The sequence below is a fragment of the Falco peregrinus genome, chromosome 14 (assembly GCF_023634155.1).
Source record: "Falco peregrinus isolate bFalPer1 chromosome 14, bFalPer1.pri, whole genome shotgun sequence".
NCBI lineage: Eukaryota > Metazoa > Chordata > Aves > Falconiformes > Falconidae > Falco > Falco peregrinus.
In genome coordinates, this window is record NC_073734.1 from 3,703,724 (window position 1) to 3,728,671 (window position 24,948).

The 24,948-nt window shown below is 67.1% G+C and overlaps 5 protein-coding genes across 8 annotated transcripts; 1 reads left to right on the top strand and 4 right to left on the bottom strand.

Annotated features, from left to right (window-relative positions):
* Positions 1-77: 77 nt before the first annotated feature.
* Positions 78-1,342, bottom strand: NIP7 (nucleolar pre-rRNA processing protein NIP7). Its single transcript, XM_055818749.1, has 5 exons — positions 1,192-1,342; positions 988-1,074; positions 749-887; positions 528-668; positions 78-429 (listed from the first exon to the last, which is right to left on the bottom strand). Exons 1-5 carry the CDS (start codon positions 1,245-1,247, stop codon positions 310-312), a joined length of 543 nt encoding a protein of 180 aa, XP_055674724.1. The 5' UTR covers positions 1,248-1,342; the 3' UTR covers positions 78-309.
* On the top strand, positions 1,312-5,559 carry COG8 (component of oligomeric golgi complex 8). 2 transcript variants are annotated; one of them, XM_055818742.1, is made up of 5 exons: positions 1,312-1,695; positions 2,031-2,238; positions 2,315-3,133; positions 3,781-3,963; positions 4,111-4,460. In XM_055818742.1, exons 1-5 carry the CDS (start codon positions 1,376-1,378, stop codon positions 4,336-4,338), a joined length of 1,758 nt encoding a protein of 585 aa, XP_055674717.1. In that variant the 5' UTR covers positions 1,312-1,375; the 3' UTR covers positions 4,339-4,460. The 2 variants fall into 2 exon arrangements, with proteins under 2 accessions (XP_055674717.1, XP_055674716.1); XM_055818741.1 differs by lacking the exon at positions 4,111-4,460 and adding an exon at positions 5,241-5,559 and having other exon boundaries at positions 1,313-1,695; positions 3,781-3,949.
* Positions 5,537-10,024, bottom strand: VPS4A (vacuolar protein sorting 4 homolog A). Its single transcript, XM_055818746.1, has 11 exons — positions 9,876-10,024; positions 9,304-9,415; positions 9,047-9,194; positions 8,882-8,943; positions 8,449-8,568; positions 8,110-8,266; positions 7,617-7,765; positions 7,386-7,467; positions 7,069-7,288; positions 6,796-6,936; positions 5,537-6,371 (listed from the first exon to the last, which is right to left on the bottom strand). The coding sequence occupies exons 1-11, from the start codon at positions 9,894-9,896 to the stop codon at positions 6,270-6,272; spliced, it is 1,314 nt and encodes a 437-aa protein (XP_055674721.1). The 5' UTR covers positions 9,897-10,024; the 3' UTR covers positions 5,537-6,269.
* Positions 10,025-10,876: 852 nt separating this feature from the next.
* Positions 10,877-18,951, bottom strand: SNTB2 (syntrophin beta 2). 3 transcript variants are annotated; one of them, XM_005235444.3, is made up of 7 exons: positions 18,484-18,951; positions 14,191-14,401; positions 13,582-13,792; positions 12,989-13,131; positions 12,598-12,794; positions 12,319-12,500; positions 10,877-12,081 (listed from the first exon to the last, which is right to left on the bottom strand). In XM_005235444.3, the coding sequence occupies exons 1-7, from the start codon at positions 18,908-18,910 to the stop codon at positions 11,989-11,991; spliced, it is 1,464 nt and encodes a 487-aa protein (XP_005235501.2). In that variant the 5' UTR covers positions 18,911-18,951; the 3' UTR covers positions 10,877-11,988. The 3 variants fall into 3 exon arrangements, with proteins under 3 accessions (XP_005235501.2, XP_055674719.1, XP_055674718.1); XM_055818744.1 differs by lacking the exon at positions 18,484-18,951 and having other exon boundaries at positions 12,319-12,480; positions 14,191-15,803; XM_055818743.1 differs by lacking the exon at positions 18,484-18,951 and having other exon boundaries at positions 14,191-15,803.
* An 893-nt stretch (positions 18,952-19,844) lies between these two features.
* UTP4 (UTP4 small subunit processome component) lies at positions 19,845-24,933 on the bottom strand. Its single transcript, XM_055818737.1, has 16 exons — positions 24,751-24,933; positions 24,489-24,680; positions 24,293-24,377; positions 24,081-24,170; positions 23,756-23,964; positions 23,376-23,547; positions 23,204-23,295; positions 22,806-22,902; positions 22,351-22,415; positions 22,100-22,222; positions 21,802-21,961; positions 21,406-21,512; positions 21,120-21,215; positions 20,653-20,838; positions 20,382-20,492; positions 19,845-20,046 (listed from the first exon to the last, which is right to left on the bottom strand). Exons 1-16 carry the CDS (start codon positions 24,907-24,909, stop codon positions 19,930-19,932), a joined length of 2,061 nt encoding a protein of 686 aa, XP_055674712.1. The 5' UTR covers positions 24,910-24,933; the 3' UTR covers positions 19,845-19,929.
* Between the last annotated feature and the right edge of the window lie 15 nt (positions 24,934-24,948).

Below are 24,948 nucleotides of genomic sequence, written 5' to 3' on the forward strand. Positions count from 1 at the left end.
AGGCAGAGATGTGCAGCAGAGGCAAGCACTGACACACCCCACCCCCCCCAAGGCTCTGCAATAGACAACAGGCAGTCTGGGAGAAGGAACAGGCTTTATGTGATGCCAGGGGCAGGTCTGGCACAGGGGGAGCTCCTCCTTGCATTGGCAGCATGCCCCGCAGGGGTGCAGGGCTGCATGCTGGTGGCTCCCAGCCCCTCCACCCTGTGTGGGCTCCCTGTGGCTCCCTGCACCGCTGCTGAACCAACGGTGCAGGACAAGGTCCATTCTGCCCAGGAATGCTTGCGTCTTGGGAGCGCTGAAGTTCCTTTAGGCCAGCGTGTCCTCACTCCGCACGTACTCCCCAACGTCGGCTTGGTGGAACACCACAATGGCCATGGGGTCCACCTTCCGGCACTCCTGGGTGGACTTGGCAGCCACCCCAAAGCCCTGGGGAAAAGATGAAGGGGTCATGAGAAGAGAGTTTCTCCCCACCTTGTACCCACACCCCAGCCCTGGAAAGCACAGGGGCCGCGTCGGCCACTCACCAGCGGGACGTCGGCCATGGAGTACACCACCACGCCCTGGTACTGGGCTGTGTTCTCTGTGATGCGGCCCAGGCCCGACTTCAGGACGTGGTTGCCGTAGAGGAAGGACTGCTCCGAGCCGGGCTTCACCCACACCTTGTACTGCAAGGGAAGCCCAGAGCCGTGAGGGGCCGGGGGGGTCCGGCACGGGGCGGGGGGGCGGCCGAGGGGCCATGTCCCACCTTGGCGTAGGGCGCAAGGAAATCCAGGGCCGTGACGCTGAGCCGGAACTTCTGCGTCTTGGTGAACTTCCCGAAGCAGGTGCCCAGCGCCACCAGGTTGTCCCGGGGGATGCTCACAGCCACCTTCAGCAGCTTCTCGCTGCGGGGAGCGGGGGGCAGAGCTGGAACGGCCCCCAGGGCAGAGCCCACGGCCGGCCGGTACCGGAGCCGGCCGCACGCCCCCCGGCCGCCCCTCTCACCTCAGGTAGTAGACGCGGTCGCGGTGCAGGCGGAAGCAGTAGGTGCCATCGGGGCGGTCCACCAGCAGCTGGATGTTCTCACCGATGCTGCGGGGACAGGCCCCGTGAGCCCGGCCCGGGCCCCCCTCCCGGCCCCCTCCCGCCGCGGCTCCCCGGGCTCATCTGTCCCGCCGCCCCCCCCCAGCCCGGCCCCCGGCCCCTCACTATCGTCCGAGCTTCTCGAACACCGCCCGCGTCTCCGCCTCGGTCAGCGGCCGCATCGCTCCGCGCCCCGCACGCGGGGCTGCGCCGGAACCGGAAGCGGCGGACCCGGAAGCGGCGGACGCGGAAGCGGCGGACCCGGAAGCGGCGCGGCGGGCCACCGGGACGGTCCGGCCAGAGCGGCGCGATGGCGGCGGCGGCGGAGGAGGCCCGGTTGCTGGCCTGGCTGCGCGGCCCGGCGGCGGCGGGGCCCGGCGGCCCCGAGCTCTCCGCCTACGTGGCCGAGCTGGCGGCGCTGGGGCTGGCGGAGCTGGGGCGGGAGCCGGCGCGGCTGGCGGCGGAGCGGGCGCGGGTGGGGGCGGAGACGCGCCGCCTGGCCTTCGAGCACTACCGGGCCTTCATCCGCTCCGCCGAGTGCACTGGCCGCGCCGGCCGCGGCTTCGGCGGCATCGAGAGCCGCCTCGGCAGCCTGCTGGGCCGCCTGCCCGCCCTCCAGGATGCCTGCCGGTGCGGGGCCGGGGACCGGGCGAGGGCTCGGGGGGGACCGGGGTTGGTGGGGGCCGCGGCGGGGAAGGCACCGGTGGAAACGGGGAGGAGGGAAAGGGCTGGGGCAGGGGCAGTCCAGCGGGCAAGGGAGGCCAGCGCGGGCTGGGCTGGAGCGGGGCGAGAGGAGCCTTGGTGCTGGGCCCAGTAAGGATCGAGGCTGACAGAGACGGGGGGTAATGGCAGCACTGGGAGGGGGCCCTGGATAGCGCTGAGGAGAGGCCAGTGTGGGTGGGAGGGTCCTGGGGTCCACTCACTGCAGGGGAGACCCTCGTGCTTACCCTGTCCCAATCCCGCAGGAATTTCATGCGTGATGCGGAGGAGATTGCCTGCAGCCGGCGCATGAACAGCCTGACGCTGAACCGGCACACGGAGATCCTGGAGATCCTGGAGATCCCGCAGCTCATGGACACCTGTGTCCGTAATGGTTACTATGAGGAGGCACTGGAGCTCGCTGCCTATGTGCGCCGGCTGGAGAGAAAGCACAGCAACATCCCCGTGATCCAGGTAGGCCCTACTCTGCCCCTGCCCCACGGCCACCCCACACCTGGCCCCAGCAGCTGAGGCCTCTCTCCCACCCCAGGGCATCGTGGACGAGGTGCGCCAGTCCACCCAGCTGATGCTGAACCAGCTCATCCAGCAGCTCCGCACCAACATCCAGCTGCCAGCCTGCCTGCGGGTCATTGGCTACCTGCGGCGCATGGACGTCTTCACAGAGGCTGAGCTGCGCATCAAGTTCCTGCAGGCGCGGGATGCCTGGCTACGCTCCATCCAGGCCTCCATCCCTGACGATGACCCCTACTTCCACATCACCAAGACCATCGAGACCTGTCGTGTCCACCTCTTTGACATCATCACCCAGTATCGTGCCATTTTCTCTGACGAGGAGCCACTCTTGCCCCCCGAGGGGCAGGCCCTCAACGAGGGGGCCATCTTCCATGGCTGGGTGCTGCAGAAGGTCTCCCAGTTCCTGCAGACACTGGAGCGCGATCTTCAGCGCGGGGTGGGCAGCCGCCTGGACTCGCTGCTGGGGCAGTGCATGTACTTCGGCCTCTCCTTCAGCAGGGTGGGGGCCGATTTCCGCGGGCAGCTGGCCCCCCTCTTCCAGCACGTAGCTGCCACCGCTTTCAGGAAGGCGGTGGAGGAGGTAGTGGAGAAGTTCCGGGAGGAGATGAATTCCTACACGCTCATTTCTACCCCATCTGTCCTGGGGGGCAGTGCCGGGGTGCCAATGCCCACGGCCCAGCCGGGGACGCTGCAGCCACCCATGGTGCTGCTGGACTTCCCGCCCCTCGCCTGCTTCCTCAATGGCATCCTCGTCGCCTTCAATGACCTACGGCTCTGCTGCCCCATCGCCCTGGCCCAAGACGTCACTGCCTGCCTGGAGGCTGCACTTGGTGAGGTGAGGCACTGGGGGAAGGAGCTGTGCCTTGTCCTGGGAGTACACAGGGATGGCTCACACTGCCCTCAGTATTCATAGGATAGAGTTGTACAATCATTTACTTTGGAAAAGACCTTTAAGATCATAGAGTCCAACCGTTAATCTTTCACTTTCAAGCCCGCCACTAAACCATGCCCCTAACTGCTACATCTACGCATCTCCTAAATCCTTCCAAGGATGGTGACTACACCGTCTCCCTGGGCAGCCTGTTCCAGTGCTTGACTGCCCTTTTGGTGAAGAAATTTTACCCAATATCCAATCTAAACCTCCCCTGGTGCAACTTGAGGCTGTTCCCTCTTCTCCTGTTGGTTGTCACTTGGGAGAAGAGACTGACCCCTGCCTCGCTACAGCCTCAACAGGCAGTTGAGTCGTAGAGCGGTAAAGTCTGGGCACACTGGTGGCTCGTGTTTAGGTGACTGTTGGTCAACACCCCCAAGTCCTTTCCTGCCAGGCAGCTTCCCAGCTGCTCTTCCCCAAGCCTGCAATGCTGCCTGGGGCTGTTGTGACCCCACTGCAGGACCTGGCACTGAGGCTTGTAAAGCCTCTTATAATCGACCTCAGAATTAACAACTCCCCAAGGAATTAACGACTCTTGCCTTTTGCCCCAGGTGACCAAAACCATCCTGGCCTTCCACCGTGCAGAGGAGGCGGCTTTCAGCGGGCGGGAGCAGGAGCTCTTTGTCCAGTTCTGCACGGCCTTCCTGGAGGATCTGCTGCCCTACCTGAACCGCTGCCTCCAGGTCCTCTTTCCCCCGGCACAGATCGCGCAGGCATTGGGTGAGACCCCAGGGGTTTGTATCTTGGGGTGGGGAGGTGGAGATGTACAGGGGGGCTGGGCTCTCCCTGCAAGACAGCTGGGTGCCATCCCACTGTTGCCACCTCTGTGGGGTTCCCGTTGCCCGCAGGCCCCCACCTGACCCCCTCTTCCTCTCTGGCAGGCGTCCCCCCCCACCCAGCTGCAGCGCTTTGGCCGCCTGGGCCGCATCGATGTGGCCGCCCTGCGGGAGCCGCTGGCTTTCCTGCTGCCGGCGCTGGGCGAGGAGGAGCCGGCCCAGGAGAGGCGCCCGGGGGCGGACGGGGAGGCCCTGCCCGGGGAGCCCCTGCCGGGGCCGGAGAGCTCCCCCGCGGGGGCCGCGCTGCCTGGCATCTCAGCCGGCACGGGGTAGCGGGGCCGGGCCGGGCGGTGGCCCGCCGCCCCCCGCGCCCCCCGGCGGTAGCGGGAGCCCCGCTGCCCCCCGTCCCGCCGCCAGGGGGCGCCCCGCACCCCCGCCGCGCCCCAGCTGCGCGCGCAGGCGACCCCCATGGCGGTGGCGCTGGCGGCGGGGCGGCGGCTGGCGGGGCGCGCGCGGCAGGGCCCCCCGGGCCGCGGCTGCGGGGACGCGGCGGGCTGGGCCGAGCGGGAACGCTCGTACTGGCGGGCGCTGCGGCGGCGGGTGCTGGGCCCGCCCGCGCCGCCCTTCGCCGCCCCCTGCCAGGTGGGCGCCCCGGTGCTGCGCGCCGCCGCCGCCGCCGTGGGCCCCGAGCGGCTGGGCGGCCCCGAGCTGCGGCGGCTGGCGGCGGCGCTGGCGGCGGGGCTGCGGCGCTGGCCGTGCCTGGGGCTGAGCGCCCCGCAGCTGGGCGTCCCGCTGCGCGTCTTCGCCGCCGAGCTGCCCCCCGCCCGCTGCCGCTGGTACCCGCCGGCGCTGCGCCGCGCCCACCGCATCGAGCCCTTCGCGCTGCGCCTGCTCGTCAACCCCGCGCTGCGCGTCCTGGACTCGCGGCTCGTCACCGGCCCCGAGGGCTGCGCCAGCCTCCGCGGCTTCTCCGCCTACGTCCCGCGCCACTGGGCCGTCCACGTCTCCGGTACGGCCACCCGCCCTGCCTGTCCCAGCCCCCTGCCCTGCCTGCCCCAAGACCCCGGCCCTGCCCCCGGATAGGACACCACACCTGCCCCCACTCTCACACAGGTCCCCCCACTCTCACACAGGCCCCCCCTTCGCTGCCCCATTACCGCCTGGTCCCCTCCCCGGCCCCCCCCCCCCCCCCCCGAGTCCCAGCCCCACCGACCCCGCCACTCTCCTGGCAGCAGGCGTGGACGAGCACGGGAAGCCCGTGAGCTGGGAGGCGACGGGCTGGGCCGCCCGCATCATCCAGCACGAGATGGACCACCTGGATGGGATCCTCTACATCGACCGGATGGACACCCGCACCTTCACCAACGTCAGCTGGATGGAGCTGCTGGACTGACGCAGCCCACACAGGCTGTCCCACTGCCCGTCCCTCCGGAGCAGAGCCTCAGCAGAGCGCTGGGGCCCAGGACTCATCCGGCATGGTTCTGAGCACCCCGTCCTTACCCTGGCAAAAGAAGCAGCGAAGAGCCACGGCCACGAGGGCTCCCACTCGGTTTTATTGCAGCCAATACACACTGTGGATGCAGCATGGCTACCGGCCCTTCCTGCCCGCTGGCTCCCCAGGCTGCCCTTTGCACCTGAAATCATTTTGTGGGTCTAGGAACAAGACTGGCTGCGCGGGGGGGGTGATGGGCGGCAGATCTTCCTCTTCAAGGGGATGTTTGAGAGCCAGGGTTGTGGCATGCGCAGCAGCCAGGGCGCAAGGCTGGCACCAGGATGGGGCTGAACTGGGCCTGGGGACTGCACGGGGGGACGTGCGGTGCTGGCTGGGGGTGGGTGGGGTAGGGGGGGCTGGGCTGGGTCCCCCAGTGCAGTCAGAGCCTCAGGTAGGGGCCGGGCACCTGCTGAAGCTTTTGGATTGTTTTTATTGTCATATAAACAAGACAGAACCCAAGCAGCATTAATTTAAAAAATAAAAAAAAAAAAGAGCAGGAAGAAGAGTGGGGCGCACCCAGTGGGAGCACCTGGCCACCCAGGCCATGCTCGGACACAGTCCCCCCCACCCCCCCTCCCCGTAGTGTCAGCCCCCCCGGGCCATGCTCCCAGTGCCTGGCCAGGTGCCAGTGTGATGGGGTGGACAGTGAGCGGAAGATGAACCTGTTTGGCATGGCCAGCAGTGTCGGGGCTGGGGGGGGGGGGAGGGGGGGGGCACAGCAGGGCCCTGCCAGTGTGGCTGCCCCAACCCCACGCTCACCCACCCCAGCTTTTTAACCTTCCTGTCCAAAATCCTCCGTGAATTTCTTCACCTTCAGGAGATCATCAGCGTTGACGGTGGGGCGGGTGGTGGCCAGTGAGCGCAGCATGTCCGACTGCAACACAAGCAGGTGGGGCAGCTGAGAACAGGCGCTGCTGGGGGGGAGGGTGACACCGGGTAGGGACCCCCCCCACAGCGCAGGCAGCTCTACCCATCCCGTGGGTGCTGCCACGGGCTGGGTGCTGGCACCGCTGCCATGCAGCAACACTGGCTCTGCAGGTGGGAGCTGCCTGGAGGAGCCCAGGCCCTTCCCCAGCACCCAGGCCTTCACTGGGGGCTCAGCACCCTGCAGGGGGACTGGCAAGCGGGAGACTCCCCACCATGGGGAGCACAGGGCTGTATCCACCCACAGGAGCTGCAGCCCTGGGCCCGGAGAAGGTGGCTGCCTGGGAGGAGGGATGGAAGTGGCAGAGCTGGGGCTGCAGGGTTGCTGTGCTGGGGCCAGCCTCCACCCCGTAAGCTGCCGCAGTGGCACTAACCATGCAGACGATGGGCTCCATCAGCTTGTCACTGGGCACCTCCATCCAGGTCATCTCAGTGGCACCTGGGTCACCAGGCGAGCACGGTGTCAGCAGGTCATCCACAAAAGCACCAGGAGTGGTGCGGGAGGGACCACGGACCTGCAGCAGAGCCGGGCAGCATGGTGCTCAGTGGGATGGTAGCCACAGCACCAACACCAGCCGCGGGACCGCCCCTCCCCACCCCCCCCAGAGTGGGTGGACCCCCCTGGCCAGGGACAGCCCCCTGCTCACCTTCTTGAAGTGCGTTGCTGACTGGACTTTGCGGACAGGCTGCATCAGGGCATCCCGCACGATGATGCTGATGTCGGCCCCCGAGTAGCCGTCTGTCTTGCGGGCCAGCTCCTGGATGTTGGCGTCTGTCAGGCAGTGCGGGGTGTTGCCCAGATGGATCTTGAACATCTGGGCCCGGGCTGCCTCCTCGGGCAGTGGGATGTAGATGCGCTTCTCAAACCTGAGGGTAGTGCAGGCAGGTGGGGGGGTGAGCCCCACACTGCCACCCTGCCGTGGATGCGGGTCCGGGAGCTGGAGGACAATCGTGTCCTGCTCACCTTCTCCTGATGGCCGAGTCCAGCACCCAAGGGATGTTGGTGGCACCCAGCACCAGGATCCCATCGCTGCTGTTCCCCACACCTGCCCAGGGACACAGCAGGCAGACAGCTCAGAGCAACCCGCAGGGAACGCGGGATGCAGGCATCTGGCAGCTTCTCCCACCCCAACCCACTCTGTCCTCTCCCTGGGGACCCCGCACCAGTTCATCCCACTGGGGAAGCCCCACACACCTTGCATCTGCACCAGGAACTCCGTCTTGATGCGCCTCGCCGCCTCACTTTCGTTCTCATTGCGGGAGCCGCACAGTGAGTCCACCTCGTCGATGAAGATGATGGAGGGCTTGTGCTGCCTTGCCAGCTCAAACAGGTTCTTCACCAGCCTGGGAACAAAGCAGAGGACAGGGTACCCCACTCAGGGACCCTCCACAGCACCAACAGCACCCAGAGCCCGTGACAGCCCCAGGGCAAGGAGCCACACATGCTGCCAGCTCCTCCTGCCCCCGCCCACCCTGGGAACCCTGCGCTGGCAGCCAGGTGACTTCCATGCCAGAAGGGCTGTCCCTGGGCTGTGGAGCATCACGAGGGCCTGCACTCTCCCCTGCAACCCTTTATCTGCGTTAACAGTGGTCACTGATGCCGGTGGCTCCTCTGCCCCAGCCACAGCTCTAGCACTGCCAGTGCAGCCAGCGGCAGCAGCAGTCATGCACCCCTGCTGCCAGCTTACTTCTCGCTCTCTCCCAGCCACTTCGACATCAGGTCGGAGGATGACACAGAGAAGAAGGTGGAGTTGTTGGCTTCAGTGGCCACGGCCTTGGCCAAGTAGGACTTGCCGGTGCCAGGGGGCCCAAAGAGCAGGATCCCTCGCCAGGGCGTGCGCTTCCCTGTGACAGAGGCCAGTGTCACGGCTCCCCAGTCCCTGTGCTGGCCGGATCCGCATGGGCCCACAGGGACACGCATCCCTGCTGCTCAGGGTCACCCCCCCAGCACACGTTTGCTACAGCTGCCACCTCATGGCACTTCCTCCATGGGCAAGCGGCAGCTGTAGCACTGCCATGACCCTCACCAGTAAACAAGTGTGGGAACTTGATGGGCAGGATCACAGCCTCCTTCAGAGCTTCCTTGGCTCCTTCCAGGCCGGCCACGTCACTCCACCGCACATTGGGCTTCTCCATCATGATGGCACCTGCAAGGAGGTTGCTTTGCTCACATGGCCCCGCAGAGATGGGCACCATGCTCCCGATGTCTGACAAGAGCTGGGTGAGCCAGAGCCCTCTTCCCTCCCCACACCTCCATGCCCCCCACCCCAACCCCACTGCCCCTTGGCACAGAGGCCAGTTTGCAGGCTAGCAGACCCAGCAATGTGCCCCTGGGTCCCAGTCCCATAGCTTGTCCCCCTCCCCACAGCCACCCCTCGTGATGGCTGTCTGGGAATCCCTCCACTAACCCCACAGCCAGCCAGCACAACCGTGCCCGCCACAGCTGCCGCAGCCCCTCACCCATCAGCTGTTCCTGCAGCTTCTTCTTCTCCGGGTTTTCGCCCTCGCTGTCACTGTCACTCCTGGGGAGAGAGGACATGGGTCAGGAGCAGAACTGGCCCTGGTAGGGCAGCAGGGTCCTGTCGGCTCCACCGCCAAGCCGGGGGTCCTCACACCCTCACGCACCCCTTGTTGTCATTCTGGGACTCTTTAACCGGCTTCTTGCCCTGCTTGTCCTTGCTGCGCAGGTACTCCTTCAGCTTCTCCGCCCGGTCCAAGTACTGCATGCACTTGGCCCGGATGCTCTCCTTCGCCTTGTCACTGTGCGCTTCATCTGTGGAGACCCCCAGGCATCACCCATGGCCCCATGCCACCGCTGGCACCCCCACGGCCCCCTCTGGAGCCCCCCGCACTGTGGCAGGAGGACACCAGCCCCGCCTCACATTTGATGGCGTGTAGGAAGCACTCCACGGCGTGCTGGTACAGCCGCAGCGCCTCCTCATAGTTCTTGGCCTTGTCCTCTTCGGTGGCTCTGGTGACCAGGTCGATGGCTTTCTGGTGGGGGAGCGTGCAGCACCGTCAGCCGTGGAGCGGCACCGGGGCTGGAGCTGGATGAGGCCCTTCCCCACCCCGAGGGAGCGCCTGCTCCCACCGGGGCGGCCAGCGGGAACCTTGGCCCCGGTGGGCCAAGGCCTAGCTCCTTCCCCACCGCCCCAGCCGGGCACACCGCAGGACGAGACCACCGTAGCGGCGCCTGGCACCGGGGCAGGGTGAGGCCTCTCCCCAGCCGGCACCGGGTGAGGCCCGCCCCTCGCCGGCACGGCACCGGAGCAGGGTGAGGCCCGCCCCCGGCCAGTACCGCACCAGGGCCGGTGAGGCCTCTCTCCGCCGGCACAGCACCGGGGCAGGGTGAGGCCTAGCCCGGCCGCACGGCAGCGGCCCCGGAGCGGGTGAGCGCTGCCCGGCGCGGCCCGGGAGTGGGGCAGGGGGGCCCTGGCAGCCCGCAGCCCTGTACCTGCAGGGTGGCCGCTGTCATCTCATCGCCCGGTGCGGCCGCTCCTGGCGCGGCCCGGCCCGGCGGCGGCGGCGGGGCCCGAGGGACCGCCCGCGACTGCGGCTCTGCGCCAGGGCGCCCCCTGCCGGCACCCGCCGGCGCCCCGGGGCGGGACCTGCCGCGGCTCCGCCCCCCGCCGCGCGCCTCCGGGGCGGCCCCGCACACACGGGGGCGGGGCGTGTGTGTGTGTGTGTGTGTGTCTCTGTGTGTGTCTGTGTGTGTCTGTGTCTGTCTGTGTGTGTGTCTGTGTGTGTTTGTGTCTGTGATGCGTGTGTATGTGTGCACTTCCCTGCGTGTGCACCCGTGCCTGCATATACCCCTAGGTGTTTGTGCACTCCTACATGTGCGCTCCCCTGTGTGTGCATGCACCCCTACGTGTCTGTGCACTCCTACACGTGTGCCCTCCCCAGCACATGTGCACCCCCGCAGCCGTGCCCAGCCCGGGTGCACCCACATACACCGACAAGCCCCTGTGGTGTGTGCACCCCTACCTGTGTGCACGTGCACACCCCCACACCTGCCTGTACGTGTGTGTGCACCCACAGACCCGCAGGCACACGTGTATGCTATGCGCGCGCACACACACATATGGTGTGCACCTGCCCACACAGTGTGCACACTTGTACCCACCCACGTGTGCACACCCACACGCAGAGCACACACGTGCCCAGTGTGTACCCACACACAGCCACGCGTGCACACCCGGGGTACATGGGACTGGGATCAGCACTGTCTGGGGGGCTCCCTGCCACTGCCCCCAGCCCAGCCTGCAGGTACCTATGCCCGTCGATGACCCCCCCACTCCCCAGCAGAACTAGGCCCCTGCCCCAATCCTCCCCCCCAGGCTCTCCCCAGTACATCCCAGTCCTTCTTGTACTGGGTGCCCAGTGCTGCCCACCCACTCCAGTAGGCACACACACACACGCACCCACCCCCCCAAGAGAGAGACTCGGAGCCCCCAGAAATGGCAATCTGATATAAATAGCGATTTACAAAGAATACAAAAATAAAGGGTGGGGGTGGTGCCGGGGGGAGGCACCGGGGGGTCCAGCAGCTGTAGTGCTTGTGTGCAACCCGGGACCCCCCTAGGACCCCCCCAGCCAGCACAGCCCCCCAGGAAGCAGAAAAATGTGCAGAGAAGTTTGGCTGGGGGGTAACAGGGCTTCAGCCAGGAGGGGACAGCCCCGTCGAGGGGGGGGAGGTCCTGCTCCTGCCATGCCTGGGACCCCCACCACCACCCCAGGGTGTGGGAGCTGCCCCCCCCCGAGGAGTACAAAAAGCAAAAGTGCATCAATCCACACATCCTGCCCCAAATGCGGAGGGGTCGACCCGCAGAGCAGCTCCCGGGCAGGGGGGGGCAGAGGCTGCAGTGCTGGGGGGCAGCACAGCTGGGGGGCAGCAGCCCGTGGGGCTCCCCAGGCAGCCCAGCCCCCACCTGCCCAGGGCAGCACAGACACAATAGTTGTTTTCTGGCTTTGGAAGGTTTGGGGGGGGAGGGGGGAGGGCCCTCCCGGGTGGGGGGGTTGGTGCAGCTGGTGGGGGGACAGCCCCTTTTGTACTCTTCAGCGCGTCGAGTAAGACAAGAATGTCCCCCCCACACCCTGCGCAGGGCACTGGGACCCTGTGCTGCAGCAATGGGGGGCCGACAGCCTGAGCTCCAACCCATGGCCGGGGGGACACAATGTGACCCCCTTTGGGAGGACCCCAAGGCGGGGGTGGGGGGCGCACTGGCTGCCCCAGACACAGCTGGGGGGAGCACCTGGGGTCCCCCACACGTCAGGGCTGGGCTCACCCCACCCCAAGGCACAGTGGTGAGATCAGTGATGGCTTCAGGCCCGAGGAAGGGGGGTTAAAGCTGGTGCCTGTGCCCTGGCCCCCCTGGCACTGGGGCAGGGGGGAGGCCAGGACCACCGGTGTGGAGCAGAAGGGCTCACCCCCCCGGGCAGCCATCCTGCCACAACCCCGGCAGCTCTCAGGGCTGCCAGTCTGGCCCCAGCAAGGCACTGGCAGGGCAGGAGGGGCATGGGGCCCCTCCGCTGGTTTGTGGTGGGGGGAGGCGGGGGGCCGGGGCCCCCTACGCCAGCAGCCCCATGCGGGTGACTTTGGCCGAGAGGAAGGTGTGCAGGATGAAGACGATGGGCTTGGGGCAGGAGTGCAGGTCCAGCGCCTGGGGTTGGGGGAGGGAAGATAGAGAGCAATGTTAACCCCCCACCAGCATGCCAAACCCCACGGGGGGCACTGGGGGGGCTCCCAGCTGGGGCTGGGGGCTCCCAGCCAGTGCTACCCAGTGATACTCAGCAGCCACGATGCTGCAGAGAGGGGGGGGGAAAGCAAGAGCCACCCCTGGAGGACACACACCCCCCGCCATAAATCGGGGTGGGGAGCCCTGCTGCCCACTCCTCACCAGCTCGCCCTCAGGACCCCCGAAGTCCAGGTAGAGGGTCCTGATGCCATCGTCCGCCGACATCTTCAGCCTCTCGTAGGGGTAGCGGAAGAGGACACTGCTGCCCGGCTCCTCTCGGCAGATGGTGAAGCCGCCCTCGTAGTGGATGGAGAGCTGGACCTCCTGCCCGCCCAGCGTGCAGCCTGTGGGCACGGGCACGCTCAGGCCCCCCCCCGGTCACCCAGGTCCCACCAGCCCAACCAGCAACCCAGCAGGGGACACCTGCAGCACCACACTCACCCACAGTCACCTCCTTCATCAACTCGGCGGCGGCGTGGCAGCCCTGGACGAGGACACGCGTCCAGGAGGAGAGGTCCCGGTGGGTTTCCACACGGAAAACGTGCATCTCCACGCCCTGGCGAGAGCCCGTCCGGGTGGCGAAGGTGAGCTCGCAGCCCAGTGCGGGCGAGCGGCGGCCTGAGCCTGAGTGGACCAGCCTGGGGACAGGACAGGACACATGGACAGAGAAGGGGGTCAGGGGTGCAACGGCAGTGCCAGCACCATGCTGCCCCATGCCCATTGGTGTTTTGGGGTCTCCCCACCCAGCTCTGGTGAGAGGCAGAGCTGGATGTGGCCAAGGGGTGCTGGTACCCAGCAGCCACAGGTGGGCAGAGCCAGCCCCCCAGCCCACCTGGTAGCCACCAGCGGGTAGCTGTGGCAAGGGGAAGCCCAGGCGTCCCTGGTCCAGGGCATGCCATCGTACAGCAGCAGGTCCTTCTCCGTCACCGCCATGAGGACCGGTCGCCACTGCTGCCGCCCTCCATCCAGGCGTGCCTGCACGAGACACGAGCGCACGGTGAGGGGCTACTGGCATCCCGCTCCCCACACCCACAGCTGTGCCAACCCCAAGCCAGCGGCTCTGCGTTGCCGGGCTCTTGGCAGCATCATGCAAAGCTGTGCAAGGTGCTGCCGAGGGTGGCCATCCTGGAAAGCTGGGCCGCCCCAAGCTCACCACCGTGCCCAGGCAGGCTGCGGCTCTCAGGCAGCGAATTCATGGAAGAGCAAGGAGGTGACAAGCATCTCCAGCTGGGAATCCCGGCGGGAAACGGGACTGAGGGCACAGGAAGCGCGGCCTTCGCTGCAGCGCAGCTGGCCGGCTGGGGAGCAGCAGAGCCTGGTGGCACGGCTCTCCAGCCACACAGCTGCAGCCACCGCCCCAGCGGCACGGCTGTCCCCAGGGATGGCGCTGGGCAGCAGCTCCGGCGCAGCCCCGGCGGCACATACCTGCTCAGCCAGCCAGGCGATGTGCTTCACCTCCCTGCCGCCGGCCACGGTGCCACCGGTGCCCAGCATGGCGTTGAGCTCGGCCAGGACCTGGGGCAGCAGGGCGGCGATGTTGGCGTGCAGCGCGGTGAACCAGGAGTGTGCTGTCGCCGTGTCCTTGCAGCGCAGGATCAGGGTGTTCCGGCTGTCCGGCGAGTGCAGCTCGATCAGCCTGCCAGGGGACACGGTGCTGGCTGGGACGACGGTGGCACCCAGCTGAGCATGCCCGTGCCTGTGCCCAGCCCAGCAAACTGGCCGCACTGGTTTGGGGCTCTGGCTGTGCTGGGAAGCCACCAGTACAGTTTGGTGTCAGCCCTGCCGGCAGGCAGAGCCAAGGGGATTTGCGGGCCCCCCCTTCTGCAAACAGAGGAGGCTGCCAGCCATCCTGGTGGGACACAGCATGGCACAGCCCTGGACAAACCCCCCCAGCTTCCCTCGCCCAGCTCACTGGGGGAGGCGGGAGGTCACAGTCACAGCAAGGGGAAGCCCTCAGCCCTGTCTGGGGGGGTCTGCAGGGAGCAGCTGCTGGGTTTGGGGTGGGAGGGGGGCACGGGCAGCCCCTGCCCTCACCTGTTCTCCAGGTCAGGCATGCTGAGGTTCCTGGCAGCGAAGCACATCTTCAGGGGGATCACCTTGCGGTCACGGGGGCACTGGTGCTGGGGGGAGCCAGAGTCCTCACTGCCGCTCAGGCTGGGTGACTGCGGGGCAGCCCCCTCCCACGGCAGGTCCGACACCAGTGAGGGCTTCTTGATGTAGGGGGTCACCTCCCGCATGAACTTCACTGTGGGGTGGAGGGGACATAGGTTAAGGCCAGGCGGGGGTCCTGTGCACCTGTGCCGCAGCCCTGCACCCCACGGACGCTCTGGCCACAAGGGGGGCCTGTCCCCCGCAGCAGACAGGGGGTCTTGGCCAGCCCTGGGACCTCCCTGAGGGGCACCAGCACAGCCCATGCCCCATGGAGCTGAAGTCACCCCCTGGCTGGCGCTGCAGGTGGAGGGCAGCAGGAAAGGGGGCACAGCACCCCTGGTGGGGCTCGGGGACCAGCATGGCCCCAAGGGTCTCACCCTGCCCCGGGCCAGAGGTGCCCCATGCAAAGGACAGGCGCTGGCGGCGCATCCCTGTGTCCGACACGGCCGTAGGAAAGGGAAGGCGGCAAAGCACAATGGGCCGGGCGGGAGGTCAGGCTGCAGCCCATCCTGAGCCGCTCTGGCTGCAGGGCTGACAGCGGCCAAGTTTCCAGCGCCGCAGGCGCCGATAGTGTGCTGACCCTGTGTCGCCCGCGCCTGCCAGCAGCCTGCCTCCGCTCCCGGCGGGGCGAGGAGGGTTTGCAGCCAGGACATCCCGGCTCCACACTCCTCTCCAGGCTGGGCAGGAAGGAAGGAGGCATCGGCTCCGATTCCTCCCGGACCATCCCTCCCCGAGCACCACCCAGCCCAGCTGAAGCAGAGCCCCGGCGAGGTGCCAGCACCCTGGAGCCCAGCCCAGCTCCAGCAGGGCGAGCGGGAGCCGTGGAGCCCGCTTCACCCAGCCCACGGTGCTCCCATGGGCTGCACCAGCTGCCACGCTTGGGAAAAGCCAAGGCATTCGAGATGTCAGGGAGCCACGACGTGCCAGAGCGGGGATGAGGCTGCATGGACAGCACACTTAGCAAGGCAGGAAAGCTGCAAGGGAGAGCTGATGGCAGCCTGGGACACAACACCTGCAGCCGGTGCTGGACCCCCACCCACCCGCCACAACCCCCCCAGACTCAGCTCCCTGGCCGGCCGCGAGGAGCAGCCTGCCTGCGCCGAGCCCCGGCAGCACATCGCCCCGGCAGCTCATTGCCGAAGGAGGGACATGCTGGGAGCAGCAACGTCCGCACCCCTAAGGCAGCGGAGAGTTCAAATCAAACTAAAAAAACCCAAATAAGCTGTAATCTGCTGTGAGGCAGGCGCCCTGCTGCTTGGTGACAGCATCCGTGGAGCCAGCACAATGCCACGCCACGACCAGGCCACCACTTTGCTGGAGCGGAGACATCAGCAGTGGGGCCTGGGGCCTGCACTTGGCCAGCCACCGGTGCCGGACCCCACGGTGCTGGACCCCACAGCCCCATGGGCAGGTGCCCGCTGCAAATACCCCCACCAAAGGGGCTGACACCTGTCTGCAGCACGGGCAGGGGGATGCAGGCAGGGATGGGGAATGGGCAGGCCGGCCCCCGCCCTCCTGCCAGATTTGCTGAGCTGAGCAGTGCAGTGGCACGGGGACATGCTGCCACGAGGCGCCTGTCCTTGCTGCGGGCAGCAAACGAGTTAATATTAGCTTCCCGCCGCACTGATCCCAGGATTACCGCTGTCCCGCGCACCCCTAATCCTGCTGCCTGGCCAGGCAGGGCAGGGCAGTGCCGCAGGCAGCGGCAGCTGTGGGAGCTGCCACCCCTGCTGCTTGGCAGCTGTTTACCAGATGTGGACAGCTGCCTCCAGCACTGGCCAGGAGCCCAGCACCCTCCCAGCCAGCCCCCGGCATGGCTACAGCCCACGGTGCCATGACCCCATGGTGCCACTGCTGACCTACACCGGGGCACGGCCACCATCTCCGCAAATGCCAGGCGTGCCGGGAGACCCCCGGGGGGGCAAGAGGCCGAGCCAGGCAGCTGGTGCTGCGGCAGCCCAAGCACCATGCCAGGGTGCTGCCGAAGAAGTGTGGGCTCAGCGGGGCTGCAGCCACACTAGCAGCTCTCGGCAGTGGTGGGGACCAGCCGGCTGTGCCAGCTCACCCCGGCACTGAGCAGACACACAGGACCGTGTCTGCCAGCGGGGATGGCGGCAGAGCCGGCTGCCTGCACTCGGGGCATGCAACCAGGGTGCAGTCAGGAGCACAGAGCAGCTCACATTGGCAGGCGCGAGGCCGGTGCCAGGGCAGCGGCACCTGCAGCCGTCCCTTCTGCTTCTGGGCGGCCGGCGGCCGGCACGCAGCCGCCCCAGCACAGCCGCTGCTGCCTCGCCTACGCGCTCACCACAAAGGAAACCCGGCTGCTGCCTGCACCCCTCGTCCAACCTGCCGCAGGAAGGCGGCTGCCCTGGCCTCACGGCAACGCCAGCTTAGTGCCGGCCTCACCAGTGCTGAGCCCCCGTGCACCGGCCAGATGGTGACAGTCCATCTTCGGGGCTGGAGCCCCCTCCTGCCACTGGTACCACGCTCCCGGGGGAAACCCCAGCACGGTTTCCATACATTCTCACATGGGTCGGCTCTTGCAGCTGGCCTTCCCCTTTGCCAGTGCCGGGCCAGCCCGTGTGCCCGCCGGCCGGCGGCCCTGCCCGCACCTCCCGGCAGGGGCAGAGGGGCTCCCTTCCCCCGGCGTGCCAGAGTGTGCCTGCGGGCACCCTGGGAGGAAGGCACCTGGCACAGGTCCCTATGGCCAGACTCAGTGGCCAGGGCGGGGGCTGCCAGCCCCACCGAGGTGCCAGCGCAGGGGTGGTGCTCCCGTGCTCCACCGCCAGCACCGGGTCCGGCAAAGCCCAGGGCACCTGCCCGGGAGCCCTGCCTGCCTCCAGGGGAGCAGTCACACCTCCAGGGGCTGGCGAGGAGGGACAGGGTGGGATGGCACAGTTGGGGTCTCCCCCAGCTCCTCTCCACAGCCCGCAGCTGCCAGCCGGAGGGCCCTGCCAGGCCGTGGGGCAGCCGCAGCCCCGGAGGGAAGGGAAGGGGCGGCTGCTGCGGCGCCTGTGGCGGAAGCGAGGGACAAACATGCCGCAGGGCCGGAGCTCCGGCAGGACAGGATCAAACAGCCGGGTGGCACAAGACAGCAGCGGGGGGAAGGAGGCGAATCCAGCACGGCGTCCTGTGGGGGCTCTCACCGCCTCCGATGGCGGCCCCGACCCGCCGGGTGTCTGAGCACCCAGCCCAGCGCCGCAGCTCCGCCTCGGCCCCCGGCATGGCCGAGCCGCACGGAGCCCCCCAGTGCCAGCGGTGGCTGTGCCAGGGAGCCCACCCACCTGCCCTCGTGCTGGTGCAGCATGCCGGAGCCAGCAGGCGAGCGGGAGCGCCCATCACTGGGGTCAGTCCAGCCCAGCCGGGCAGAGGGAGCAGCCCCATGCACCAGGGGACAGATGGCATTGCCAGGACACCAGGACGGCGTGTGTGGCAACACAGACCCACATGGGCCACCTTGGCCCATAGCACAGGGGGGCTGGCGTCCTCCCGGCTGCCCGGGGCATGGCACCCCATGGCACAAGCCCTGTGCCACACGCCGCCGGGCCAGGTGCGTCCTGCCCGAGCTTGTCGGGCTCCCGGGAACAGGTCGGGCAGGAGCTGGTGGCTCTGCCAGGCCAGTGCCAAGCCAGCTGTGCCGCGGGCATGGAGCCCACAGGGACACGGGCAGATCCCCAACTGGCCCCCCAGGCCACAGCCCTTCCTGGGGACTCGGGGGGCACAAGCACCCACCGCGGGCGCTTCGACCTCTGAGAGAGGGGACACCCTGTGCTGGAAGGACATCTCAGCCAGGGGATCCCAGCTCTGTCCCAGGGGACCCAAGCTGTGTCCTGGGGGGCATGGTCAGCAGAGATGGCCCGTCCTTGTCCCCAGCTGGGAGGAGTCCCATCCCCAAGCATGCAGGACGCCCCCAGTTGGGGAGGGAACACCCCTGGTCCCTGTCCCCATGTCAGGGGGGGACACAGCAGGCTCAGAGGTTTTTGGGGAGGGGGGTCCCACATACCGTGAGTGGGGTGAGCAGGGTCCCGCAATCGGAGAAGGGACCCGAGGGGGAAGGTCTGGGGGCCCCGTGACAGCAGCAGGAGAGTATCGTGGGACTCGGTAATGGGGCGGGGGGTGGGGACCCGAGAGAGGGAGGAGGGAGCACCGGGCGCCGGTGAGGGGGTTAAGCGGTACCTTCGAGGATGACCTCCCTCCCAGCTCGCTTCAGCGCCTGGACGGCTTGGTCGTGGGTGGCATCCCGGAGATCGACGCCGTTAACGGCGAGGATGGCGTCGCCCAGACGGAGCGCCCCGCTCCGTTCCGCCGCCAGCCCCGGGAAAATACGGGAGATAAGCACCGGCATCCGATTCTCCCGACCTCCCTTGATGCTGATACCGAGCCCACCAGCCTCCGCCTTCACCACCCGCACCCTCCGCACGCAACCGGGCGCCGCCTCCGCGTTGCCGTTAACCACGCCGTTAAGCACCGCCGTTTCACCGCCTCCCGGTTCCGCCGTCAGGCTCAGCGCTTCCCCGCTCAGCTCCGCCGCCACCCGCACCCAGCGCTCCCGCAGCAGCAGCTCCAGCAGCCCCGTTTTACAGGCGCGAGTCCACACGGCCATGCCGCCGCCGCCGCCGCGCACCGGGAGAAGAGGCGGGACTTGGCGTGGAGGGGGAGGGGCCCCGAGTGCCCGCCCCCGCCCGCATGGCGCGCTGCGATAGGCTCAGCCCTGCGAAAGAGGCGGGGGTAAGGTGCTCCGCCCCTCTCCCCGGCGCGACCAATCGCAGCAGCAGCAGCGGCCCAATCGCGCCGGAGGGAGGGGCGGAGAAGCCCCGCCCCGCGCCTTATTTCCCGCCCCGCTCTCCATTTCCCGGGCTCAGCAAAGCTGCGCCCCCCCGCTTCCCGGGGCCGAGCGCCAGCCGCCCTTCCCAGAGCCCGAACTGCCCCCTCCTGGGGCATGGGGAGATGCCCTTTGGGGGTGCAAGGGGGAAGGAAAGCGGAGGGCGGGCCCCAATCCTAACCCCTCAGAGCCAGCGGGCTAGCTCCATCCTTCCAGGGCAGGTACTGGCGTTACTGGAAGGGCTGGAGCAGATGGTGCCCAGTTTTCTAGTTAACAGCCGCCGCAGAGTGCACGCCAAGAGCTGCGGTTTGGCAAAGGGACCGCGCTGTGCCCCAGTGTCACCAGCACCCAGGTGGGCACTCTGGCTCAGTGAGCCAGCACCTCTCCTGAAGCATGGAGCTCGCCCCGCTGGGGATGCTGCATATGGGTGCTGAGCCCCAGCAAACGCCTGCTTGGAGCCCCTTGCCCCAGGCAGTGCCCCAGTGGTCACCAACCCACCTGGCTGCTGGCCAGCAGGGCGAGAAGCCAATGTCAGGACCCGATGCTGCCGAGGCCATGGGGTGCTGCTGTGCTGCTGTAGCCCTAGGAGGACCGGCACAGGCAGGGGAGCCCTCCAAGCCGGCTGCATCCTCACACTCAGGCCAGTGCCACCCTGACCCACTGCTGCGACACCAGGGAGCCCCCACAGGGCAAGGACAAGACCTGAGCCTGCAGCTGTACGGAACAGCAGGGTTTATTCCTACAGCACCCTGGGAGAGCAACACACAGAGCTGCTGCAGCTGGAGCAGCTTGTTCTGCTCTCAGGTGCCAAATTTCTTCTGTTGGATGGGCAGTGGCAGCTGGGTCTTGATGTCCATGATGGGCCGCTCCACCATCACCAGGCAGTTCTCATCCAGCAGATCCGCAAAGAGCAGGGGCTGCAGGGCAGGGAGAGGGCAAGAGATGGGACTGTGGTGCCGGCCCCCCTCTGCCTCGGCTTGCCGGGCCTGGCCATGCAGAGCTGCCTGTTCTGGCTTAGCTGTAAGCAGGGGCAGTGCCTGGGGCTGTGTGCTGCATGAGCTGCTGGGCAATCAGAGCCCACGAGACTGCAGCAAGTGGCTGTGCCATGATGGAGACTGAGACCAAACTCTGGGGCACCCAGCACTGGGGTGGCACTGGGAGCAACTGGATATGTGGGCAAGAGCCACAGGGACCAAGGGTGCAGGGCACCCCCTCCTGAACACAGCACACACCCAGCAACACCACCACCCACCTGGAATTTCTTGCAGATCTTGAAGGCGTGGAGCTGCCGCTGCCTGGCTGTCTCCGGGAGCTGCTTCAGGGTGCTCTGGTTCATCAGGAGTGCACTGTTGTCTGGCAGGGGCTGCGAGGAGAGCATGCGGCACATGTTAGTGCTGCCTGGACCACCATCACCTCAGTCCTGGCATGCTGTTCCCTCTGCTCCCCGTGAGGACAGGGACAGCCAGGCTGGGGAGATGCCCCAAGCATGAAGACAGCCCTCCCGACCAGGCATGCGGGCTCACCAGGGACTTGTCAAGGACACAGAACATATAGGTGTCGTGGAGCAGGATGTGCGAGGGGTTCTTGGGGTTGAAGGTGATGTGGGTGATGGGCGAGTCCCTCTCCAGCCAGACCTTGTGCAGCCCAAAGTTCTGCACCATGCGGCTCCAGGCCGTGTACTGCTTCTCTGGGATGCTGAACTCAAACAGCTGGAGAGGAGGTGACAGGGGCGACTCATCAGGTCTGGTCCTCCCTGGCATCACCCCCACAGCGGCGCATAGGCAGCCCCTGCTCCAGCCAGGCTGCAAGCACTGCATGGGGACAGGCTCCTGCCAGGGACAGCGGGCAGCGAAGGCCAGCCGGGTCCCTGCGCCTGCCTGGAGCCACAGCTCTCCGGTGGACCTGCGTGACCAGAAAGCCCCAAGGCCTGGGAGGGAACAGCAGGGAAGGGGCCAGGGCCCCGAGGTCTGCGACCGGGATTCGCTCCTACCTGCTGGTCTGAGTAGGCGATAACAAGGTTGTTGGTGAGGGGATGGATGGCGAGGGCTGTCACCGCACAGGTGTAGGTGGGCACCGTGCCGTGATGCTGCAAGGCAGGAGGACAGCGTGCTGACAGGAGCAAGCCTCTGACCCCCCTTCCCATGGGCCCTGCACCAGGGACACAGCGATCGCTTCCGGGGAGGGGACTTATACGCTGAGCCCACCACCACCTGCCCCCCGCAAGGCAGGAGGGCAGTGGGAGTCATTCCTGCAGCCCCCTCAGCACCTGCTCCTACCTTGAAACATTTCAGGTTGTAGATGTGGATTGCCCAGTCCCCGCCAACTGCAGCCAGCCAGTGCCCATCTGTGCTTGACGCCAGCAGGTAAACGGCCTCGGGGGACTCTGTGGAAAGACCTCCACCAGCTGTAACAGGTGCTTGGGCCTGCAAAAAGCCCCAGATGCACCCTCGGGGGACATCCAGACCCATGCCCCCACTACTGATCTGGGCACCCCCCTCTCCTACCTGTGCCATGCCATGAGGGTGGCACAAACACAGGGCAGAGGCTGTCAGGGGGAAGGACCCACATCCCCCAGGACGTGCTCAGCCCTTTACACCCCTCTGCACCCACAGCAGGGAGGGGCCGCAGAGCCCAGGGACCCCCAGCACCTCCACAACCCCCCCAGCTCAAACCTGAGGGTGGCCGAAGTGTGTGCAGGTGTTTGCAGCCCCCTGGCTCCAGCAGCTGGAGAACATGGACGGAACCTCGAGCAGAGGCGACGAAGAGGCTGCCGGAGTCGGAGGAGAACTGGAGCTGGTAGGCTGGGAGCAGCAGCTTGGGCACTTTGGGGACCTTGAAGCAGGTAAAAGCAGCACTGCCAGCCACCTACCACTGCTGCCCTCACTCCCCGAGAGTGATGCTGGCCATGCTGGCACTTCACAGCCACCCACCGCCCCTCCCTGCTGCAGAGCGGCCCATCACCCTCCTCACCTTCTGGATGCTGACACTGTCACCCTCATATTGCACTCGGTAGAGGTGGAAGTGGGAGGCCGTGGAGTAGGTGACCCAGCTGCCACAGGGCGAGATGCAGCTGCAGTAAATGTGCTCTGGACCCTGGAAGAGCACAGGGGGTGAGTGGGGCCTGGGAGATCCCCCTGCAGCCTGGCACACAGAGCTTGGCTGTCAGAGGGAGAGCAGAGGGGCAGGCATCAGGGCAAATCCCAGCCCCGGCTCAGTCCTACCTTACTCTTGAACTGCACAAGGTGCTCAGGCATGCGGCACAAGGGAAGGACCTCACCATCCTTTCCTGGGACGAGAAAACACACGGTACATCAGTGACAGTGGGGAAACCACACAGGTCCTTTTGAGCAGCTGGGGATCCCAGGGAAGCAGTGCCTGAGGGAGAGCCCAGAGCCTGCCCCACACTTCCCCACGGCTGAACTCCCCAGGGCCTGGCCCAGCTCGCTGGAAGCACAGCCTCACAGCGGCAGTGCAGCCCATGCACAGGCACACGCTGTGCTGGGAAACACAGCTCTGCCTGTAAGTGTCACCAGCACAGGGCTGTGGGGAGGAAGGGGCCTGGGCTAAGCCACCCCTCCACTGCCCAAGCAGCAAGACGGTTTCATACCCAAAATCCTGTAGGCAGTGCAGGCTCTGCCACAGGGCTTGCACCAGAGAGTTAGGCCTTGCAACTCACCAGTCTCATCAGTGGAGCCAAGTCTCCAGAGCTCCAGATGCTGGGAGAACTGGAATAGGAGCAGCCGGGCTTTCCTGGCACAGGAGACAAGGCGTCGCTGCATGAAGAAATGGGCAGACTGTCATGAACCCACAGACTGGCAGAAAGGGCTGGGCCAAAGCTGAATTGCCCTGGGGGCTGGAGACTCTGGGGTGGGGGAAAGGAAGGACTCTGGTCCTGTGGGATGTGAGCCTGGAGGTGGAGACCCAGCAGGACCAGCAAGACGAGCTTACCAACTTCTACCTCCTCCATGGTAGGAGCCTCCAGATGCACCAGGGAGGGGACCCAGTGGGGCAGGGAGATCCAACCCTGCCAGCCTGCCTCCCTAGTCATGAGACCCCACAGAGAGCGGCACTCACATGAGGGAAGGTGATTTTACGGAGTGCCGCATCATAGCCCTTCTTCTGCACCTTCTCCATCAGCGGGCGGATCACCAGCTGGGCGTCCAGGCCTGGAAGCCAAGCAGAAGTCTGCCGAACTGGTACTGGGGGGAGAGCCCCAAGCCCTCCCCATGACCCCAGCCAGTCCTACCTCCGGAGATGAGAGCCATCGAGCTGTGTGCCACAGCTCGCACGTCATGGGTGTGATGCTGGAAGGGCTTTGTCCGCACCCAGCGCTTCTCCAGGCTGCCCATCTTCACTGGCAGCAGCTGAAACTGGTAGGTGGCCCCAGTCGAGGTACCCACAACGATGCTGTCCTCCTTCTGGTGAGAGAAACGGGAATGGGGTTTGCCAGTGTGGACCAGGAAGAACGAGAGGGCGCTGCCAGGAAGCAGGCAGGGACCAGCAGCCTGGCTCCTAGCCAAAGGCATTGAGCCAGGCAGCTCCCACCTGAGGCACCTCCGGCCCAGCACACAGGAGAGCTGACGGGTGCCTGGCTGCCCGGAGAGGACACGGGGGGGACTCGCCTACCTCCGACACAGCCAGCGAGAGAACAGCCGAGGTGCTGACAGTGTGGGACTCCAGCAGCGTCCCTTGTTCCCAGTCCCAGAATTGCACCCTCCCAAAGGAGTCTGAGGTGACGACGGTGCCGCTGGAGAGGAAGGCAATGCTCCACACGATGCACTCACGCTTCACCTTCTGTACGTGGTAGTTCACCATGATCCTCTGCACGGTTTGGCCTGAGATGGGGGAAGGACAGTTGGGTGTGGCAAGGGGACCCCCCTAGAGCATAGGGCGGGCAGGTGCTGTCAGCCCCAGGGGACCGGACCTGCTCACCTCCTGGGGCACGAGTTACCTGAAGAGACGTTGAGCACGCGGAAAACATCGATGGACCCAGCTGCTATGTGAGTGCCCGATGGGTGCCAGGAGAGGCACAGTATACGGCCTGTGGGGAAGGAAGCTCTGGATGTGACCCTGTGGACCCGCGGCACCTCGGTCAGCGGGACTGGGTCGCCAGGAGGGACGGAGGGACGATGCCGCTGTGGCACCGAGCCCTCTCGGACCCACCTTTCCGCCTGTCCAGGTTCCGCTCAAATTCGATGCCCCCGGATACGACTTGAAAGAGCTTAACGGAGCCGTCCTCGCAGCCGATCTGCGGGAGGGGCGGTCAGCGCCAGCGGGGCGGTCAGACCCTCTCCCTCTGCCGGCGCACCTTGCTCCGGGGCTGGGCTGGAAGAGCCGTCCCGGCGCCGGTAGCACTCACCGCCAGCTGCGTGCCGCTGCTGTTGGCCGCCATGCTCCAGATGGGCCCCCCGCAGCCGTCCACGGAGCGCGCCACGCACAGCCGGGCCAGGTCGTACTCGGTGACTTCCCCGCCGAGGCCGGCCCCGAAGAGTCGCTCTCCCGCCGCCCAGCACAGCGCCTCCACCGAGCGGGCGTCGCTCCCGGGGATGACCTGGCGAGGGACGCCCGTTACCCCGGCCCGGCGCGGCCCGGCGCGGCGCGGCGCGGCCCGCCCCCCTCACCTTCTCCTGGAAGTAGTTCGCGGCGAAGTTGTAGATCTCGACGGTGCCGTCGATGCGCGCCAGGGCCAGGCGGCCGCCGCGGGGGTGCCAGGCCAGGCAGCGCACGCCCGCCGGCACCAGGCCGAAGAACCGCACCCGGTGCACCTCGAACTCCCCCATCGCCCCCGGCCCCGGCCCCGCCCCGCACAGCCCCACGTG